Source organism: Achroia grisella, unplaced genomic scaffold (assembly GCF_030625045.1).
Source record: "Achroia grisella isolate CSIRO2021 unplaced genomic scaffold, CSIRO_AGI_Agris_v1 utg2172, whole genome shotgun sequence".
NCBI classification, from domain to species: domain Eukaryota; kingdom Metazoa; phylum Arthropoda; class Insecta; order Lepidoptera; family Pyralidae; genus Achroia; species Achroia grisella.
The window spans coordinates 81,977-102,974 of NW_026712718.1; the positions used below are offsets into that span (position 1 = coordinate 81,977).

Consider the following 20,998-nt stretch of genomic DNA (forward strand, 5'->3'; position numbering starts at 1 on the left):
TCCTGAGATTATTATTATTCCTGCAAAAAATTACGTACGATACGACAGGTGATTAATATTGCTGCTTTCTGAATTGTGATATATGTACTCGGCGGTAGATTTGAAACCTGCAGGCTGTGTTGTAAGGTCGTTGGTATTACACCTACCACTGGAGATCACCAGAGGTACTATGCAGGCACTGCTATTATTATTATTAATTAAGTGTGTATTTAATTAAATACTAATTATTTCCTTTGATCGTCTCCTGAAATGGTCAGTGCTGTTATAAGATTTCCTCTCCTCTAATTACTTTACCCACTTAATTAAATGATGTACAACGTCAAAATTATATACGAAGAATTTAACTTTATTTCTCTAAAATAAAAGTAGCCTATGTTGCTCCTTATTACATCAGCTGCCTGTCAATAAAAGTCCCGTCAAAATCGGTCCAGCCATATCAGAGATTAGCCGGAACAAACAGACAGACAGACAAAAATTCTAAAAAATGTTGTTTGGTGTATGTTCTGTATTATATATACAGTACTTACACCAAAATAACATTTTTCATATGCATGTAGTAAAAACGGTTATTTCAATATTACAAACAGACACTCCAATGTTATTTATATGTATAGATATATAGTTATACCATATCCATCATATATACTATATATATATACTTATGTGAAATAAGAGAAGTTCTCTAGTATATACTCATAAAAAACCACATTTTCCCACTAAAAAAAATTAATAGTTTTATTTTTATTCTGCTGACAGTCATAAAAAGAAATAAAGTAATGTCAACTCTGATGATTTTTCCTCAAATAAAGTTTTGTTAGCCGATAAAATATTAAACTTCTTACCTCGCTTTCAACTTTCACGATTAGATCTATTTTGGTAGGAAATCCTTAAATTGAAAAGCTCCCAAAAAGTTGCGCCTTATTTTCGGTTTTGATTACACGGCCACTTGAGGTGGTCCATCGAGGTGCGAAGAGTTTCCTGTTCAGTGATTAGCAGTTAGTATCAAGGTTTTTGCAAACTTTGAATGTATACTAGTATTAAGCTGAATAAAATGTTATATTATTATTACCTAGTGTGATGTATTAATGATACCATAATTTAGGGAGCCTAATGACCCGATTATATTATAAAATATCTCTAGAAATCAATAGTATTTTTCCCTACCGGTGGGGAGATTTTTCGGTAAAAATCTCCCCACTGGTAGGGAAAAATACTTTAAATAGAAATGATTTTCCCTTTGATAGCGGTCTATCAAAGGGCAAATCATTTCTATTTAATTGGCGTATTGGTAAAAATTAAAGCGCTAATATCGGGCTACTCGAACAAATACTCCAATAGACTACTGCTATTGAGTAAGAACAACATATGCATGATGACTAGGGCCCTCACAGGACACTGCAAATTAAACAAGCATATGGATAAACTAGGCCTATGCACGACAAGAATCTGCAGATTCTGCCAAACTGAAGAGGAAACGCCGCTACACATCCTATGTGGTTGTAGCCCACACATGCATAAACGAAATATCTCCTTTGGAAAGTTTACACTCTTTCATGAGGAGATAAAAACCATCGTTCCTAAGAATATCCTTCAATTCTTGCCCCTGACGGGTCCAGGTAGCGAACTTTGAAAAGGGCGAGCACAATAGATCTATGTAGGTCGCAGTGCTACAGGTCCTGCGTGGACCTGTAGCACTGACAATAGTCCAAACAACCTAATAAAAAAAGGCAACAGAACAGAGACACCGACTGTACGTGATGTCACTAGTGGCAAGCAGAGAATACCAGCGCTGCGACAGTTAGCTGTCATGGCAAAAGCTGAGTGTCGGCCATTTTGCCAACCAGTAATTATTATATATTACTAGCTGTACCCACGACTTCGTCCGTGTGGAATTTAACTTTCTAAAATAAAAGTATCTTAAGTTACTCCTTATTACATTAGCTAGCCAATAAAACTCCCGTCAAAATCGGTCCAGCCATTTCAGAGATTAGTCGGAACAAACAGACAGATAGATAAAAATTGTAAAAAATGTTTTTTTGGTGTATGTTCCGTATTTATATTCATATGCATGTAGTAAAAAACGGTTATTTCAATATTACAAACAGACACTCCAATTTTATTTATATGTATAGATAATCCTTTTTCATCAACAAGTACTTAGTAATAAGTAGTGTATAGAAAAGTAAAATGTTTTAATTAATGATTGTTTGGGAAACTACTCTGCTACCAAAATGTTAGGGAAGCGTCAGTTTCGTACCTGTATGGTTCTGCGGATTTCTTGGGCTTCAGGGTCATCTTCGCTAGCTTTCACACACTTTCACAGGTTCACAGTAGGTTTAACACAGTTCTATTATTCACAACAAATGCGCGCGCGCGAAATACGGTCCGTTTGTTACCAAAAATATCACACCAAAGGTAATCTTTAGAATTACAAGATATGGAGGCGTATTATACACGTGAAAGCATGGAAATTGGTAGTGCAGTCCATCGTCATCATCTGCTTCTTCCTTATCCCATTTATTTGTGGTCGGCGTAATATGTTTTTCTCTTCCATTCATCTCTGTTCGCAGTAATCGTTATTTACTTCATTTCTCACCATACCATCTTTCACACAGTCCATCCATCTCTTTTTCGGTCTTCCTCTGCCCTTATAACCATACACATTCATATGTAACACCTTCCTTAAGATATGATCTTCATTCCTACGCATTACATGCCCATACCACGATAGACGATTACTCTTCAACCTCTCCGACACCGGCGCCACTTTCATACTTCCTCTGATGTATTCATTCTTTATCTTGTCTATACTTGTTACACCACATCCACCTCAACCCAATTGTTATTGTAAAATGTCAAATTCTACGTGAGAAGTCGCGGGTAACAGCTAGTGCAGACATAAGAAGTGGAGTCAAGTTATAACTTGTCCATTCGTGGCTGCTTCTTGGCAGGAACGGTGGCGATTGGCGACACTGATCGATGCGGAGGTGCAATCCGGCCGTGATGGATGAGCAAACCAAGCTTTACTTGGATTCGTGTGGATTACCGGCCACTTGTACAGAAATGTAGTCGATTATGGATACTAAATAATAATAGGGATGTGAGATTAATGGGAAAGTATCGATTAAATAAAAATCGATTCTTATTTAATTAATATTAATCGATTTTATTTAATTGAATAAGCGAAATTGTGAAAAAAATCGAATTATTAAAAATCGATTAATATTACCATGAAAATCGATGATAAAAGATCGATTATTAGGAAATATTAATCGATTTAAATAAGAATCGATCATTTTTTAACATCCCTAAATAACAATACCCTTGAAAATAGAAACTAACTGGAAATCCTTGCACATGTAAACTACTTATAACCCGCGGTATTTCTTGCGTGAAATAGATAGGGAATTAATTTATTGCCAACATAACACAAATAATATAATTTACAATAAGACACAAAATAAGAAATAAATAACAACCTAGAAATTGGACATAGGAGCTGCCTCAGCTGTTGCTGATGTAAGCACAACCTCAATGAGGTGCACCTATACAGCACTGGTTTCCAGGCATTACTCATTAAAAAGAAAACTAAGATGCGGGTTTTTTTATATATACAGATACATATAAATTAAACAAAAAAAATATAGAATAGAATAGAAATACATTTATTCAAATAAACTTACATTGAAGCACTTTTGAATAGTCATTACATTTTTTCTTTAATCTACCGTACTGTATATATTAAAAAATATCTAGGATATACAAATATATAAAATGAATTACAATATTCAATGCTTACAAAAACCAAAATCAGTTACAATAACAGTATCAAAAGGAAAAAAAAAATTACAAATATAAAAAGAAAAGTCAATCCGTCACCGCTCACAATGACATAAATACAGTTCATGGTAGGTGTTGTGTACTCATAGAATCTCTTGCTCAGTCACTTTTTCATTATTATTTCATATTCAGTAACAACTTTTATGTATTTTTTTCTTATGTTTAAACCTTCACGTTTAGTACACATTCTGAACTTTGTACCCCTTTTTAAGAAAATTTAGCGGACCGAGGAGTATGAAACTTTGCATACTTATAGTTTACTAGCCGAACCTGCGAACTTAGTTCTGTCTCATAATTAAATAGTTAAAGGTTTTTTTGAAGTTTAGTTATGCACTCTGCTTGACAGGTACGAACAGTTTGTATGGGAGAATAATATATAATCTCGGAATAATTCACACATCGCCATCTAAAAAACTAAGAGGTGTACTTGTGTTACGGGTACTAGATAACTGATACAAGTACATAGATTTTTTATTTTGTAAATACATACATATTATACATAGAAAAACAGACCGATACAAACAATTACACTCATAAATACAATATGTATTTTGCGAAGAATCGTATAGCGACTAGCGGAATGTTATAAAATCTTCTTCACTAAAAAACGTCAAAATTGATAAATGCAAACATCGTATTTTCACAGACAGAACTAGTTTCATATAAATGCGGATTGAAATGTTACAAAATCTTCCTCACTGAAAAAATTAAGTCTATTGTATTTTTACCAAGAAGTATGCGGCACGCCGCTGAGTGCATTTTGTGAGATTGCATTGCTGCGTCAACAAATGCAAGTCAAATGCAAGAGAAACATTGCAAAATTGAGTCGCTCACGCTATTTGAATATGGGAGCAGATTTTATAACATTAGGCTTCCGCATACTTCTTAGTGAAAATACAGGTACACCTCTTAGTTTTTTAGTGAGGAAGATTTTATAACATTAGGCTTAAAATCCTTCTTAAAAAATAGAGGTGTACCTGTATTTTTACTAAGAATTTTATAACAAGCATCCTTGTTATAAAATCTTCCTCACTAAAAAACTAAGACCTCTTAGTTTTTGTATAACATTATTTTACTAGAAGTTTTTTAGTGAGGAAGATGCGGCCTCTTAGTTTTTTAATGTTTTAAAATCTGCTCCCATATTCAAATAGCGTGGGCGACCTCTTAGTTTTTTGCAGGAAGATTTTATAACATTGCATTTGACTTAGTGAAAATACAGGTACACCTCTTAGTTTTTGACGAAGATTTTATGCAATCGCATCCTTCTTAGTGAAAATGCACTCAGCGGCGTGCCGTGTCTACGCTGAAATGCAATAGACTTAATATGAAATTCTTCAGTCCCACGGGAATTGGAGGTATCTTTGTACAATTTCAATGTAGCATTTATATGAAACTAGTTCCTGTCTGTGTCACCACCAATACGATGTTTGCATTTATCAATTTTGACGGCCTCGGTGGGTCGCGGCACACTGCTTTACTTCCGCTAGTCGGTGGTTCGATTCTTCGCACGGCAGATTGTATTTATGAGTGTAATTGTTTGTATCGGTCTGGCTGTTTTCTATGTATAATATGTGTATATTTACAAAATAAAAAATCTATGTACTTGTATCAGTTATCTAGTACCCGTAACACAAGCTTTAGCTAGCTTAACTTGGGACTAGATGGTACTGTATGAATTGTCCTGAGATTATTATTATTATTATCGCTGTAGATTCGTCACTGATGAAAAAATACAGGTACACCTCTAGATTTTTTAGTGAGGAAGAATGCCACACACACCTCGCCATGTCTCTAATGGTTTTTTGAAGATTTCTCTACATGATAAAGCAAAGGTGCATCACGAACGGCACGAGAAGACCTAGTTCTTTTTCGAACTATTCTAATGCTGGCTGCAGCTGGCCTTTACAGCTTCACCGGACGATAGACGGTGAGTGCAGATGGCACTCCAAATTTGCGGAAGGACTTATGGAGGGGCTGAAGGCTATCTTCTGCCTGACGAATACGACTTTTGTCTGAGAGTAGGTAGAGGATTCTAACCTCGGCTCAGGGTGTCGTAATTTAGGAGTATTCGCTTAAAATTAAGAGTGTGTTTTATTGCAATTGGCGTACAAAGAAAAAGCTTATAGGTATCGTACCCATAACCTTTTGCGGACAGTTAAAATATATACAAAGTAAAAGCTTAACTTTAGAAAAAAAAATTAAAAAACAAACAACATTTCGGATATCACTTACAGGTATTAGATACATAAATGAATGGTGTTAGACAGAAAAATAAAAACAACATTATTTTATTTTTATTTTTTATTAAATATATTTTTATAATATTTGGCACTTTGTTGTATACATTACCAGAGCTGAGTGTATTAAAACTTAATTAAACATGTAAGAATTAAGTGTTACTTAGCGGAAGTCCATTTCATTACTTAATGTTTTATTTTGTTTAATTCCGCTATCATTAGCATGTGCGGAATCCTAACCATTGCGGAACTGTCGATCAGCATTCTAAACTACATTGAAACTTCATTATCTGATGATGTCCCGTTTAGAGAAACACATCTAGTAACATGGGTGTAGACTTAATGACTATCGGAATTTGATCACTAATAGGTCGTAACGCTTCCAGTAGCGGTGGTCAGGTTTCCGCACTAAATATTTGTGGTCTCACACATGCTAACGGTAACGGAATTAAACAAAATAATATAAATACATTGAGTAACTAATTATGTACTATACTAAGCTGTAAATTAATACTAATATTATAAACATTAAAATTAAAATTAGTCTTTAGTTTACATACTTTAGTATTTTAAAATTCATATTAAAATAGAAACTGGAATTAATAAATGTTCAAGTTAATTATAAATAAATGATATCATACATATAATAAAATTATTTAAGGACATTATCATCAAAGAAACAGCCTGTAACTTTAATACAAAATTTAATTCCCATACCGATGTATGAAATATAAAGTCAGTAAGTATAATTAGTAAATCACGAGATCTTACCACGTTTTATTTTTGTTAAGTTTGATGAATATCGAGTTCCAATAGTAGCAACAAACGAAGACGTGTGAAGGTAGACGAATATGTCTGCCCATAAAAGATTTATTTACCTTCTATCCGCTGCTCTTCAGTTTACCCGTGATCATGGCCGTTGAAACACTACCTAAATATCGGGAACTTAATAAAACGTGTTTTTTTTTTAATACTATGATGGTGGCAATCAAGCATACGGCCCATCTGATGGTAAACGGTTAACGTAGCCTATGAATGCCTGAAACCCGTAAGATGATGTCCCGTGGTAAGATCCCGTGATTTACTATAAAGAATGACCGTATCAAACATAAAACAGTATATAAAGTTAGTACTTTCATAATTATTATTATTTACAAGTTCTCAGCTATGGTACTGGACAGTTATATTATATTATATAAGCTTTTTAACAATTTTAAAACTCTTCAAGCATAACTTTATTATAGTAATTATCTCATTTGAACAATTTATCTTTTATTCTTACTTAGAATTATTATTCTTTAGATTAAATTGCGTATAGGCACTATATTTTTATTTTATCATAATTTCCAGTTATCGTTCTCCGTAAAAAGAAACGGTTATTAATTAATCGGTTTATCGGCAAAAATCGATAATTTTAGGAATTATAATCGATTTTTCCACTATCAATTATTTTACCACAACCGTAATTTTTTGGCGTTGCTTCGGTTATAAAAAACAGGAATATTATTACATTTTATGGAATTAGGTGTGATTTTGTGGAAGTTTATTTCATTACTCAATGATAGCGGAATTAAACAAAATAATATTACTTTATTTTGTTTAATTACGCTACCATTAGATCACTTGTTATTTTTAGCACCACATAGACTCTTTTTCTTAAATCCATTTAATGAAAAAAAATCATTATTCTGTATTCTATTTTTAGTAATAGAATTATGTTATCTGTGGTAATAGTTTGACATATTTGTCTGTTTCTACTCGTCATAACTGTAATAGACCTGTAAGAATTATAGATAATTTTTTTTTACAGTTACCGTATTTCATATAACGTATTTAACAAAAAAAATACGTTTAACATATAAATCTTATATATAATAAAATCCTTTTAGAATACAGAAATAAATAAACTATGTACTACAAATAGTAAAGTCTATAATAGTGTCAAATTAATATTTTCTGTATCACTCCCAAAGTCCAGGATTTTTTTGTACCTTATATTGTAAGGAGAAAGTGTAACATCATATTGTACCATAAAGAAATAAGCTTTTATTTATTTGAAATTATAAACAGACACTACAATTTTATTTATTTGTATGTTATATGTTATATGATATTTCTATCTGAAATGATAATAATTTTTATAATAACGTCTTTTACCAAATAAAACTTAATATTTTTACCTTTGATTACAATTTACATTTCAAAGAAATTTCATTCTTCATATACCAAATGTTAGATCTATTAGTGGAAATAAACCTATTATATATATATTCATAAATGGGGACAATTTTCTCGTAAATCTAGAAATGTTAGCGCAAATATAATTTTAATGATTCAATTCAAAATAACCTTCATATAATGTCAGATATATAAATAATTTATATTATATCATACTAGCTACTCGACCCGGCTTAGCACGGGTGTACATGTATTATATATAAACCTTCTTATATAATCGCTCTATCTATTAAAAAAACCGCTTCAAAATCCGTTGTGTAGTTTTAAAGATTTCAACATACATAAGGACAGACAGCGACAGCGACTTTATTTTACACAAAAATGTATACCGCCATCTATACATTGGCAAAAGAATAAATAAATAAATATACTAATATTATTAATCTGAAGAGTTTGTTTATTTGAACGCGCTGATCTCAGGAACTACTGGTTCGAATTGTAAAATTCCTTTTGAGTTGTACAGTCCATTTATCGAGGAAAGCTTTAAGCTATATAACGATAGCTTAAAGCCTTCCTCAATATTTGTAACTTTGTATAAATTTCACCACTACTCTAAACAAATTTGCAAGATTATATAATTATTGTCTTAAGTAAACTGTGATTAACGTCGTTGGTGAGATGATATATAAATATCTATCATCTCATCACACATTGTATGTATATATAATATTGTATTACTGTTTGTTAGCCCTAAATAAATTAAAAAAAAAATAACATTACGCTACGACAAATTCGAGCCGAGCTGCAGTGAAAAATATTGCAAAAATTGCAATATGAAAAGCAGACGAAGTTACGCGGGTCATCTAGTTTATAATATTGGTACGGATTATTCTTAAAATATAGGTATATCAAGTTTTTTTTTCGGACTACTCTAATGCTGTTGGCCACAGCTTCACCGGACGATAGGGGGTGAGTGCAGATGGCACTAAAAACCAAGGAAGGACTTATGGAGCGGCTGTAGGCCAACTCCCGCCTGACTGATACGACTTTAGTCTGAGGTCACCGCTAGGGTTTTTTTTTTAAATCCAATTTTCCACAGACATATTCGTCCGTGCCTTTTTTAATTTACTTTAATATTATTATATTTCTTTAATTTCCACTTTTGTACAACTCCAGCCGAGATGTTACAATTTGCCTATCAGTGGCACCGAGGCAGACCTTATCCGTCTGGCCCAGAACCACCGCTGGCCGGCCGGGTGAGTTGACAACATGCAGTATCACCTATCTTTATTAGGAGCCAGTTACATTTACCAATATGCATACACAATTATATAAATCTTACACTACTACTAATTTCACAGTTTTCATTACATTGTGTTGTATTGTTACATTATGAATTCTTACACTGCATATACAATTATATGAAATCTTATTTTAACATTATTTTCAAAGTTCACTATTTGTTATAGTCCAGGTTTTGTTTAATTATTGATTGTTTAATTTCACAGTGCACTTTTTGTCGTAATTATATTTTTATAAGGGATTTTTTTTTTGTGACCGCTACCGCTAGGGGTTCGAACCTCGTCTCAGGCCGTCGTAACATCGGTCCCCGTTTGAATTGGACGGGGTTCGATTGGAGGGAACATATCAAGTATAAGTATTCCTCGTTGACAATACCTCTGACTACTTCATTTGTAATGATAGCCGTGAAGATGTAACATTTATTTATCATATTATCATGGTACTATTATAATTATCTATACATATAAATAAAATTGGAATGTCTGTTTGTAACATTGAAATAACCGTTTTTTACTACATGCATCTGAATATAAATATGGTACACACACCAAAATATCATTTTTTACTATTTTTGTCTGTCTGTCTGTTTGTTCCGGCTAATCTCTGAAATAGCTGGATCGATTTTGATGGAACTTTTTTGGCATGTAACTGATGTAATAAGGAGTAACTTAGGCTACTTTTATTTTAGAAAAATAAAGTTAAATTCCATGCGGACGAAGTCGCGGGTACAGCTAGTTATTGAAATCCATATTATCACGCATCTATTAAATTGTATATATTTATATATACTCTATAGGTATACTTAATAATTAAATTTCTTTCAGAAATTATTATGACAAATACATGTATATAATATAATTATAATATTCATATAGTAATAGACTAGTAATATATCACAAGATTGGCACATAAATTTCATTTCGATTTCCTCACCTAATTCGATTTGAAATTTCATAGCTATAATATTTTATTATGATTACACATCAAGAAATTCCAAATTGCAACTTTTATTAGATTTTTATTGCAATATAATTTTAATTTAATCATATTTTCAACAGCCAATAAAATAGTTTGTTACATTAAATGAGATTAATCCACGTGAATAAATTAATAAAATGGAAATCGAGTATCCCATTATTCAAACTTCCAGCAAATAATTCTCGAAATTCAAACTCGTTTCAATTTAAAATTTAAATATAGAATTATAAATAACTGAAATCGATTCTAAATTTGAAAATTACAACGATAATTTCAAAATTAAATTTAATGATATCTTTAGAATAATATTTTGAATTTGGAATATAATTAACATGTAAATTATATTTGATACTCTTTTTTTAGAACAATATTTTGAATTTGGAATGTATTTAACGTGTAAATTATATTTGATACTCTTTTTTAGAATAATATTTTGAATTTGGAATGTAATTAATGTGTAAATTATATTTGATACTCTTTGTAATTCCAATTCCATATTTTGTTCACGCTGTTGTCGTATACAGGATCGGCAGGATGCGTAACTGGCAGGTCACCCTGTGTAAAAAAAAAAACATTTAAATATCTAGTTTTATCGATATAGAATTTATACAAAGTATGAATACCGAGATAAGACTGAGGCGAGACAGCGATCTGTCTTATCTCACTTTTATCCTTTCCAATTATAGAAAAAATCAATACTGTTACTACTGTATTATGATTCATGAACCAACGAATAAGCATTAGAAAGTTTTTACTTTAGGTATACCACACAGAAAATTATTTAATTATTTAAAACATTAATATAATAATTTTGCATGTTTCAACAATCCAATTTGCATTAGGTACCATTCAAAGGAATTTGTAATGAAAGGAAAAACCTACAACGTTCTGTTAATTACGAGAGTTGTATAATTATTTCTATATTTAGTTTTTAAATTAATGTAACCACATTAATATTAAAAAATTGAATAGTTGAGAGTATAAGTACTGCACTATGTTAATGTAACTGTAATGTGGACTCCATTTCCGCAATTAGCCTTTTATTTGGGCCGTTGTTCGTGTAGAGATCAGGAGGAGGTAGCTTCAGATCAGAGAATCCAGATCAGCGAGTAGAGTAGATTTGACATATATGAATCGAAATACTTTATCGAAATTCATCATCATCTGCTTCTTCCTTATCCCATTTATTTGTGGTCGTCGTAATATGTTTTTCTCTTCCATTCATCCCTGTTCGCAGTCATCGCGTTATTTACTTCCTTTCTTACCATATCATACGACATAAAATATTAATTAACTTTATGTCTACATGTAAATTAAAACTGATATCCTTGTTTTAAGAAGGAGCTGACTCCTGATATACAGTTCACGCTAGTTTGGGAGTTAGGACTGCATCAAACTGTACACTGATTTTATATATTACTAGCTTTTCGCCCCGGCTTCGCATGGGTGTACATGTACTATACATATAAACCTTCCTCTTAAATCACTCTATCTATTAAAAATAACCGCTTCAAAATCCGTTGCGTAGTTTTAAAGATTTAAGCATACATAGGGACTGACAGCGACAGCGACCTTGTTTTATACTACATATGTAAGACTAGCTACTCGCCCCGGCTTCGCACGGGTGTCCATGTATTACATATATAATAAACCTTCCTCTTGAATCACTCTATCTATTAAAAAATCCGTAATTTTAAAGATTTAAGCATACATATTGACGGACAGACAGCGACAGCGACTTTGTTTTATACTATATAATGACAAGCTGTACAGGTTTTACTATGTATCTAATAATTTCTATCATAAGTCCGCCTTTTGTAGCATCCCACGACTCGATATTCCTCTCAAATTCAAATTTAAAATCAAAATACATATTCTCCAGACTGTGGTGGTGGTGGTGTGGTGGTGTGATTACAGTTGTATTATTAAGAAATCTTAATATAAACAATAATTTAAAATCCATAAAATTCAAAATTCTAAATATCTTTATTCATGTAGGTCTATTACAGACTCTTATGATATGTCAAATCTACCGTCAGTTCGGAATGATTTCGAGATGAGAAGAACTGACAAGAAACTCAGCTCGTATTCTTTTCAAATAAATGTTGTACATGTTTGCAATAATACAGATACATTTAAGTTCAAATTTGGGAGAACAGAGTGACCACCAGCATATGCTACTGCCAAAACAAAAAATCTAATCAGTGTTCGTAACCTGAACAGACCAGTCCCCACAGCACCGTTCACGAGTATGACCTATTTTTTTTTTTTTATTGGATTGTTTGGGCTATTGTCAGATGTGTAGCACCTGTAGCACTGCGACCTACACAGATCTATTGTGCTCGCCCTTTTCAAAGAGTATGACCTATGGAATGTAAACATAAAATGTAAGCAGTTATAGCATCTATATATTCGTCTTTGTGCATAAGTACGTAACTTAGAAAATGAGCAAAACATAAGCAACTAAGCTACAAGTTTACAAGTTGGACGTTTAGACGCCATATTGCAGTTCGCATCTCAGGAACCCTGCGATCCTGTCTTATGTTTTTTATAAACTTTCAGAATTACATTAGAATACTTGTAAGTTTGATATTAAAGAATTCTTCATGTTATAATATCACTAGCTACTCGCCCTGTCTTCGGGTGTACATGTATAAACCTTCCTCTTGAATCACTCTATCTATTAAAAAAACCGCTTCAAAATCTGTTGCGTAGTGTTAAAGATTTATGCATACATAGGCGTACATAGCGACAGCGACTTTGTTTTATACAATGTAATGATTACCCACAACAACATTCATTTTAAATTTAGTTTTTTATATGATGAAAATGTTACAAATAGCAGCCTAACAGATAATATACGGTAACCGTTGCCTTTCATAATTCAAATCAAAATATCTTTATTCATGTAGGTATATTACAGACTCTCATGATATGTCAAATCTACCGTCAGTTCGGAATGATTTCGAATTGAGAAGAACTGAAAGGAAACTTAGCTCGTATATAAAATGGCATAATAAGTAATATTATTATTAAGTATTTGTATTAATTCTTTATTAATACAAATTATTATTGTATAGTTTCGTTTTGTGTGTGTAAAAATTAAGCTATGCAACTATGCATATTATATCTACATCTAGTGTGATGTATCACTTAAATACATAGTTTATATTATCTGTGTAACGTTATGTACTCTGTAAGACATCCAGTTTTGTAGACGTAATAAATAAATAAAAAGCACTACGGACATCAAATATATAAGTTACACTCGCAATACCACTCATGCGTTGCCATTCATCTCACAATGATATTCATGAATCTACTTATTTGTATTGCGAGGAATCGAACCCACGACCATCGAAAATAAGGTGTCATAAACCTCTAAACCACTGAGGTTATCAGGGTCATAAATGAGTTCTGAGTTAATGAGATTTATGAGGATTATAAATTAAAAAAATATGTATGTATGGATACAGCAGTGCAACAGATAAAATATCATTAAAAAATAAACTTACATTAGCTATTTTCTTCAATTCTCCAAGTTTCTCCACCTTATGCGGTATATCACCAGGTATGTTGGCCTGTGCTCCAGGATCCAAGTTCAAGGGTTCATACTCATCAGAAACTCCGCTATCTGGAGAATCTGGTATTTGGACGGAATTCTCGTAACCTTTTGGACCAACCCTGCTTTTGTGGACGCAGTAGTCCCCTGTGAAAGGGTTTTGATACGCTACCACTGTTCTGTAAACAAAGCATGAATAGAATAGAATAGAATAGAACAGAATAGAACAGAACAGAACAGAACAGAACACAACAGAATAGAATAGAATAGAATAGAAAATAATTTATTCAAATAAACTTAATTTATGTACTTTTGAATAATGAAGAATCACTATTAAATTTTAAATCTATCTATAAAATTTTGTCGTAACAAAATTTAATAGATAAAGTGATTCAAGAGGAAGGTTTATATATATAATACATGTACACCCGTGCGAAGCCAGGGCGAGTAGCTAGTTAATATTATAAACGCGAAGTTTGTGACATGTTTGTTAGTCTTTCACGCAAAAACTACTGAACGGATTTTAATGCAACTTTACAATAACATATCTTTTACATCAGAATACACGTAGGCTATAAACATCACTCGAGTAAAACCGCGGGCACAGCTAGTATGAAATAATAATACAAATATGAGTGTAAATTGTCTGTGTGATCACGGCACTGGTGGCGGTGGTGGTTCTGCCACGGTAGCACCGATACACCACACCCTTCGGCCAGTAGTCCTCCTTCATGAAGGTGGGCAGCATGTTGGTGGGGACACGGGCCATAAACGCCTTGAAACTCGCGTTGTGACCCCACTCCAACTATTATGGTACACTTAAAATTTTAAGTTTGTTTTTGTTAGGGAAAATACTCTCTGCTACCAAAATGTTAGGGAAAGTACTATGTATATATATAGGGAGAAATATGTGTGGAAACGTCAGTCATTTACCTTTATGGTTCTGCGGATTTCTTGGGCTTCAGGGTCTCGAAGATATCTTCGCTAGCTTTCCAGTTTCACAGTAGGTTTCACAGTAGTTTTCACAGTTCTAATTTATTTTAATTCACAACACAATGCGCGCGCGCGTCAAGGCCGCTGTACGGTCAGTTCAGTACTGAGCAAGGGAGGGGAAGGGAACGCGCGGGAACAGAAACTAACGGGCTCTAATATAATAATCTGTGCTTACGATGATACAGGGTAGATTTTGAACAGTTTTATATAAATCGGTTAACAAACAAAAAAGTTATACAAGCTCGCGGGCTTACCTAGTTTTTTAGACTACTCTAATGCTGTTGGCCGCAGCTGACCTTTACAGCTTCACTGGACGATAGACGAGTGCAGATGGCTCTCCAAACCAAGGAAGGGCCTATGGAGCGGCTGAAGGCGAACTCCCGCCCGACGGATACGACTTTAGTCTGAGGGCACCACTAGGGCTTCGAACCTCGACATAGGCCGTCGTAATTTTGATCCCCGTCTGAATTGGGGATCGATCGGATGGGTCTTAGCTAGGGTATAAATGGATAGAGAACAATACATACCGCAACTGTTCAACAGTTTCTCCTTCTCTCTTGTGGGAGAATAAAACTTTGGTCGGCCGTAATAATACACCAATCTGAAACAAACCGTAATATATATAATAGTAACTAGCTGTCACGGCAAACGTTGTTTTGCCTTAAAATAAAATAAAAATTTCGGGGTGGACTACCCCTAACATTTAGGGGGATGAAAAATAGATGTTATTTTTCATCCCCCTAAATGTTAGGGGCCGATTCTCAGACCTACTCAATACGCTCACAAAATTTCATGAGAATCGGTCAAGCCGTTTCGGAGGAGTATGGGAACGAAAACTGTGACACGAGAATTTTATATATAAGATAATATTGTGAATTCCATTTAAAGTAAAACGAGATCAACGTCGTTCTTTTTTCGAGTTCACGCTGAACTCCGTTTACTTGAACGTGTTTATACTACGATTGGTGAAATCCTTCTTCAGATTTTATCAGCATTATACAGATCGCGTTTATCAAAATGAAGTTTAGATTTTCATTCGTTCACAGTGTTACATGCTTATAAAGTGATATTTGATGCAATGGGTAATTTAACTAAAATAATTCTAAGAAATATTTGTAATTCAATCATGTGATAATTTGGATAAGTATTTTAGTGTTTAATTTAATAAGTACCGCCGACTACAAAATATATAACAACAACCTATACCTGTAAACAAGGTAAAACATTATTTTATTATAGATTTTTTTAAACTACTGCCATTTTTTTTTATACCCGATATTATATTGTCAAAAATTTGATTGATGACTGATTGACAACTGACAGCTGCTTTAAACACGTTTAAAGAGTTAACTGTAGGAAATCAGACGTTAAAAATTTATAAACGTGTTTAGCGAAATTTGTAGTGGTGAAATGCAAAATGAAGCTTTGAACACGTTTTAATGGCGTTCAGTTCGAACTAAACGCGATCAGTTTCTTTGGTGAAATCTGACGTTAGAGAGATAAGTTTTTAATGAACATACCTGTCCATTCCGACGTAGTCCGTACACACGGTAGAAGCAATAACCACATGTGAACAAACTTAGGAACAACTGAAACAAATTTCATAAAAATATATTTCGCAATTTGCTTGCGGAACAATCAATAGAGCAAGAGCCCACGACGGCCAGACATACGTCATATTAGTAAACGTGGAAGTTCTTGTATGTCTGTCCCCAACACAGGTAAGAACGATCCCCAAACATGAAACCTGGATCGTGGTTCCTTTGACAGGTAACAGGTAACAAAGGTGTAAAAAATTTCATATCAAATTCGTTATTTTAAGAAACTCCATATTTTCATATATTGTTCGTAGCATTATTATAACTTGCGCTGCTCATTGCCAGACACTTAGTGTGGTTCCAATCCCCCGCCGGACCCCCCTAAACTATACTATTTTAGAAATAAACTTACGTCATTTTAATAAAGCTGAAATTTATATATATTATTGAGAGTTCTCTAAAACTGAGTTTCCTAAATTGCCAGACAGTTTTCTTGGTTCCTTATCCTACCAAACTCATTGAAACCGTGTATTGGGTAACAACGGTGTATTCAATTTCATATCAAATTCGTTATTTTAAGATGCTCCATTTTTGCACATATTGCTCGTAACAGTATTATAACTTGCTTTGCTCGTTGCCAGACCCTTAGTGTGGTTCCAACCCCCCGCCGGACCCCCTAAACTGTACTATTTTAGAAATAAACTTACGTCATTTCAATAAAGCTGAAATTTATATATATTATTGAGAGTTCTCTCAAACTGAGTTTCCTAAATTGCCAGACAGTTTTCTTGGTTCCTTATCCTACCAGACTCATTGAAACCGTATATTGGGTAACAACGGTGTATACAATTTCATATCAAATTCGTTATTTTAAGATACTCCATTTTTTCACATATTGCTCGTAACAGTATTATAACTTGCTCTGCTCGTTGCCAGACCCTTAGTATGGTTCCAATGAGTCTGGTAGGATAAGGAACCAAGAAAACTGTCTGGCAATTTAGGAAACTCAGTTTGAGAGAACTCTCAATAATTCATATAAATTTCAGCTTTATTAAAATGACGTAAGTTTATTTCTAAAATAGTATAGTTTAAGGGGGTCCGGCGGGGGGTTGGAACCACACTAAGTGTCTGGCAACGAGCAGAGCAAGTTATAATACTGTTACGAGCAATATGTGAAAAAATGGAGCATCTTAAAATAACGAATTTGATATGAAATTTTATACACCGTTGTTACCCAATATACGGTTTCAATGAGTCTGGCAGGATAAGGAACCAAGGAAACTGTCTGGCAATTTTGGAAACTCAGTTTAATAGTTCTCTCAATAATATATATAAAGTTCAGCTTTATTAAAATGACGTAAGTTTATTTCTAAAATAGTATAGTTTAGGGGGGTCCGGATTGGGGGGTTGGAACCACATAAGTGTCTGGCAACGAGCAGAGCAAGTTATAATACTGTTACGAGCAATATGTGAAAAAATGGAGCATCTTAAAATAACGAATTTGATATGAAATTGTATACACCGTTGTTACCCAATATACGGTTTCAATGAGTCTGGCAGGATAAGGAACCAAGGAAACTGTCTGGCAATTTAGGAAACTCAGTTTAATAGTTCTCTCAATAATATATATAAAGTTGAGCTTTATTAAAATGACGTAAGTTTATTTCTAAAATAGTATAGTTTAGGGGGGTCCGGCGGGGGGTTGGAACCACACTAAGTGTCTGGCAATGAGCAGCGCAAGTTATAATAATGCTACGAACAATATATGAAAATATGGAGTTTCTTAAAATAACGAATTTGATATGAAATTTTTTACACCTTTGTTACCTGTTACCTGCCAAAGGAATCACGATCCAGGTTTCATGTTTGGGGATCGTTCTTACCTGTGTTGGGGACACACATACAAGAACTTTCACGTTTACTAAAATGACGTATGTCTGGCAGTCGTGGGCTCTTGGGCTACAACACTAGGCCTTCAACTTATGTATAACCAATCTTTACTGAATATCTGATGCTGCCATAGTGCTATCTATCTATCAACACACAGCCCAAACCACTGGACGGATCGGGCTGAAATTTGGCATGCAGGTAGATGTTATGACGTAGGCATCCGCTATTTCTTAGTGGTTGCTTATGTCATAACTTGAATTTTGATTAATTCTACCCACAAGGGGATGAAAGTTTGCATGAAACTTTGTCAAATTTAAAGCCATCGGGCTGAGACTTTGCGCATAAATCTACTATGACGTAGGCATCCCCTAGGATTTTGATAAATTCCACCATTTCAAGGGTACAAATTAACGCGAGCGAAGCCGCGGGCAAAAGCTAGTTTGAAATATGAATACTAAAATTGTTCTGTTTGATGACAGAATAAGGCTGCAAAATGACACATCTCCAATTCATCCCCAGGATGACGTAAGAACTAGGTCTATTGGAACAAAGCAAAACTACAACTCAAGACATTTAAAAAAACGTATAAGAATATCATGAAAATAAAAAATATGAAGACATGGCTGTATGGGCGCAGTTCCCTTTCTGATAAACAAAACCCAAAAAAAAAAATGCAAAACTACATCGATACAAAAGCAAAAAAAACTAAATTAAATGCTATACCAAACCATGTGGCCAGTACGTTAAATACTGTCCAACTTTGAAACAATAATAGATTATTACAATGAGAATAATAGTTTTACAAACTGTATTAAATACATAAGTTTCTAATAAGTTTCTTGCAACATTTCAAACAAACTCATCGTCAGACAGATTAAGTAAAAGCACATAGTGAAGTTAGATTATAAATTACTGGCTACTCGCCCCGGCTTTGCACGGGTGTACATATATTATACATATAAATCTTCCTCTTGAATCACTCTATTTATTAAAAAAACCGCTTCAAAATCCGATGCGTAGTCTTAAAGATTTAAGCATACATAGGGACGGACAGACAGCGACAGGGACTTTGTTTTATACTATGTAATGAAATGAAGTAAATAATACTTACCAATATACCCAGAAGTACATAATCCACATAAATAATCATATTAACACCACTGACCATTTCTAAATCAACATATCTTTAATATTTTTATAAAAGCAGCTCCGAAACATCACATCGTGTTATGAATTTTCCGCGACTTTCTTATTCTCAACTGCATTGCATATAATTGGTCAATTACAAAGTTTTCTTGCATTTCTATTGGTTAGAATTCTAAATGCTGGGATCTTATTCGTAGATCGGATGAGACATTTCGGTGAAACCAATGGGGTATGGCCGGAGACTGGGGATAAAACGTCTGCAGTATCGGTGTCATAGATTAAGCATTGGATCCGCTTAGTTTGTTTACCTACGACCTTCTTATATGCTTTAGTTGTCTACACCAATATTATAAAGAGAGAGAGAGAGAGAGAGAGAGAGAGAGAGAGAGTAGATTTTGTCACGAGAAAAGTAAAACCCACTGCACTTAAATAAATTCAATACGATAGTGTTTTTTCCTGATAACTCTAGCAATAAAATTATAGAATACTAGCCTTGCCCGCGGTTTTATCCGGATGAAATTTATAGCCTATGACTGTGTGTTATTCTGATGATGACAGTTTTTGATGAAACTTTACAGTAATATACCTTACATACCTACCTTGTTCGGTAGTTTTTGCATGAAAGACTCAGAAACATCCATCCATACTCACAAACTTTCGCGTTTATAATGTTAGTAAGGTAAGAATAGCTGTGGCCGCGGTTTCATCTGCATGAAATCTTTGTATTATTCTGATTATATGGTATATTACTATGAAATTTCATAAATTCCATTTGGTAGTTTTTGCGTGAAAGAGTAACAAACATCCATCGATCCATCTTTCCAGCCTTACTCTCAAACTTAAGTATTTATAATATTAATAATATATAAAAATGTCATTTGGTCCTCCGAAATAGAAAACCATGAGTGATATCACGGGCGTTACATGATAGCGTGATTACCATAGCAATATTTATATATTTAGACGAGTTTCTAAGGACAAAGGTTTTTTTATTTTATTAATCGGGTCTGAACTAATTTTATGGCAAATAAAGGTGTTGCCGATGGCAACCTTTTTGATAGTTTTTATGTTTTTTATATATATTTGAATTTTATATTTTGACGTTCTGTTTTTGATATACCGTTTGTTTTCTTATACCATACTGATGTCTATATATTTTTGCTAGCGAGCTGATTACATCTATTTTACCTCACCTAGGAACGGTCATTTTTAACCAGCCCTAATACAGTCCTTGCTTCCTTCCTCAACAAAAGGTTTCGACTAGGTTGCACTAGCCGTGGTCACGAGCTGACTGACTCAGTCACCACGTCTAATAATTAGTTCGTGTTAAGACT

At 33.6% G+C, this 20,998-nt stretch overlaps 1 protein-coding gene across 1 annotated transcript; it reads right to left on the bottom strand.

Annotated features, from left to right (window-relative positions):
- Nucleotides 1–10,997: 10,997 nt before the first annotated feature.
- LOC131842407 (uncharacterized) lies at nt 10,998–19,731 on the bottom strand. Its single transcript, XM_059190942.1, has 5 exons — nt 19,630–19,731; nt 16,611–16,679; nt 15,618–15,691; nt 14,051–14,276; nt 10,998–11,090 (listed from the first exon to the last, which is right to left on the bottom strand). The coding sequence occupies exons 1-5, from the start codon at nt 19,684–19,686 to the stop codon at nt 10,998–11,000; spliced, it is 519 nt and encodes a 172-aa protein (XP_059046925.1). The 5' UTR covers nt 19,687–19,731.
- Between the last annotated feature and the right edge of the window lie 1,267 nt (nt 19,732–20,998).

Bases quoted from the DNA above. Each gene is read 5' to 3' on its own strand.
- LOC131842407 (XM_059190942.1), bottom strand. From the start codon at position 19,686: ATGGTCAGTGGTGTTAATATGATTATTTATGTGGATTATGTACTTCTG. The intron at 16,680-19,629 runs GTAAGTATTATT...AATTTGTTTCAG, and splicing joins ATGTACTTCTGGGTATATTG to TTGTTCCTAAGTTTGTTCAC. The intron at 11,091-14,050 runs GTAAGTTTATTT...TTTTTTACACAG, and splicing joins AATTGAAGAAAATAGCTAAT to GGTGACCTGCCAGTTACGCA.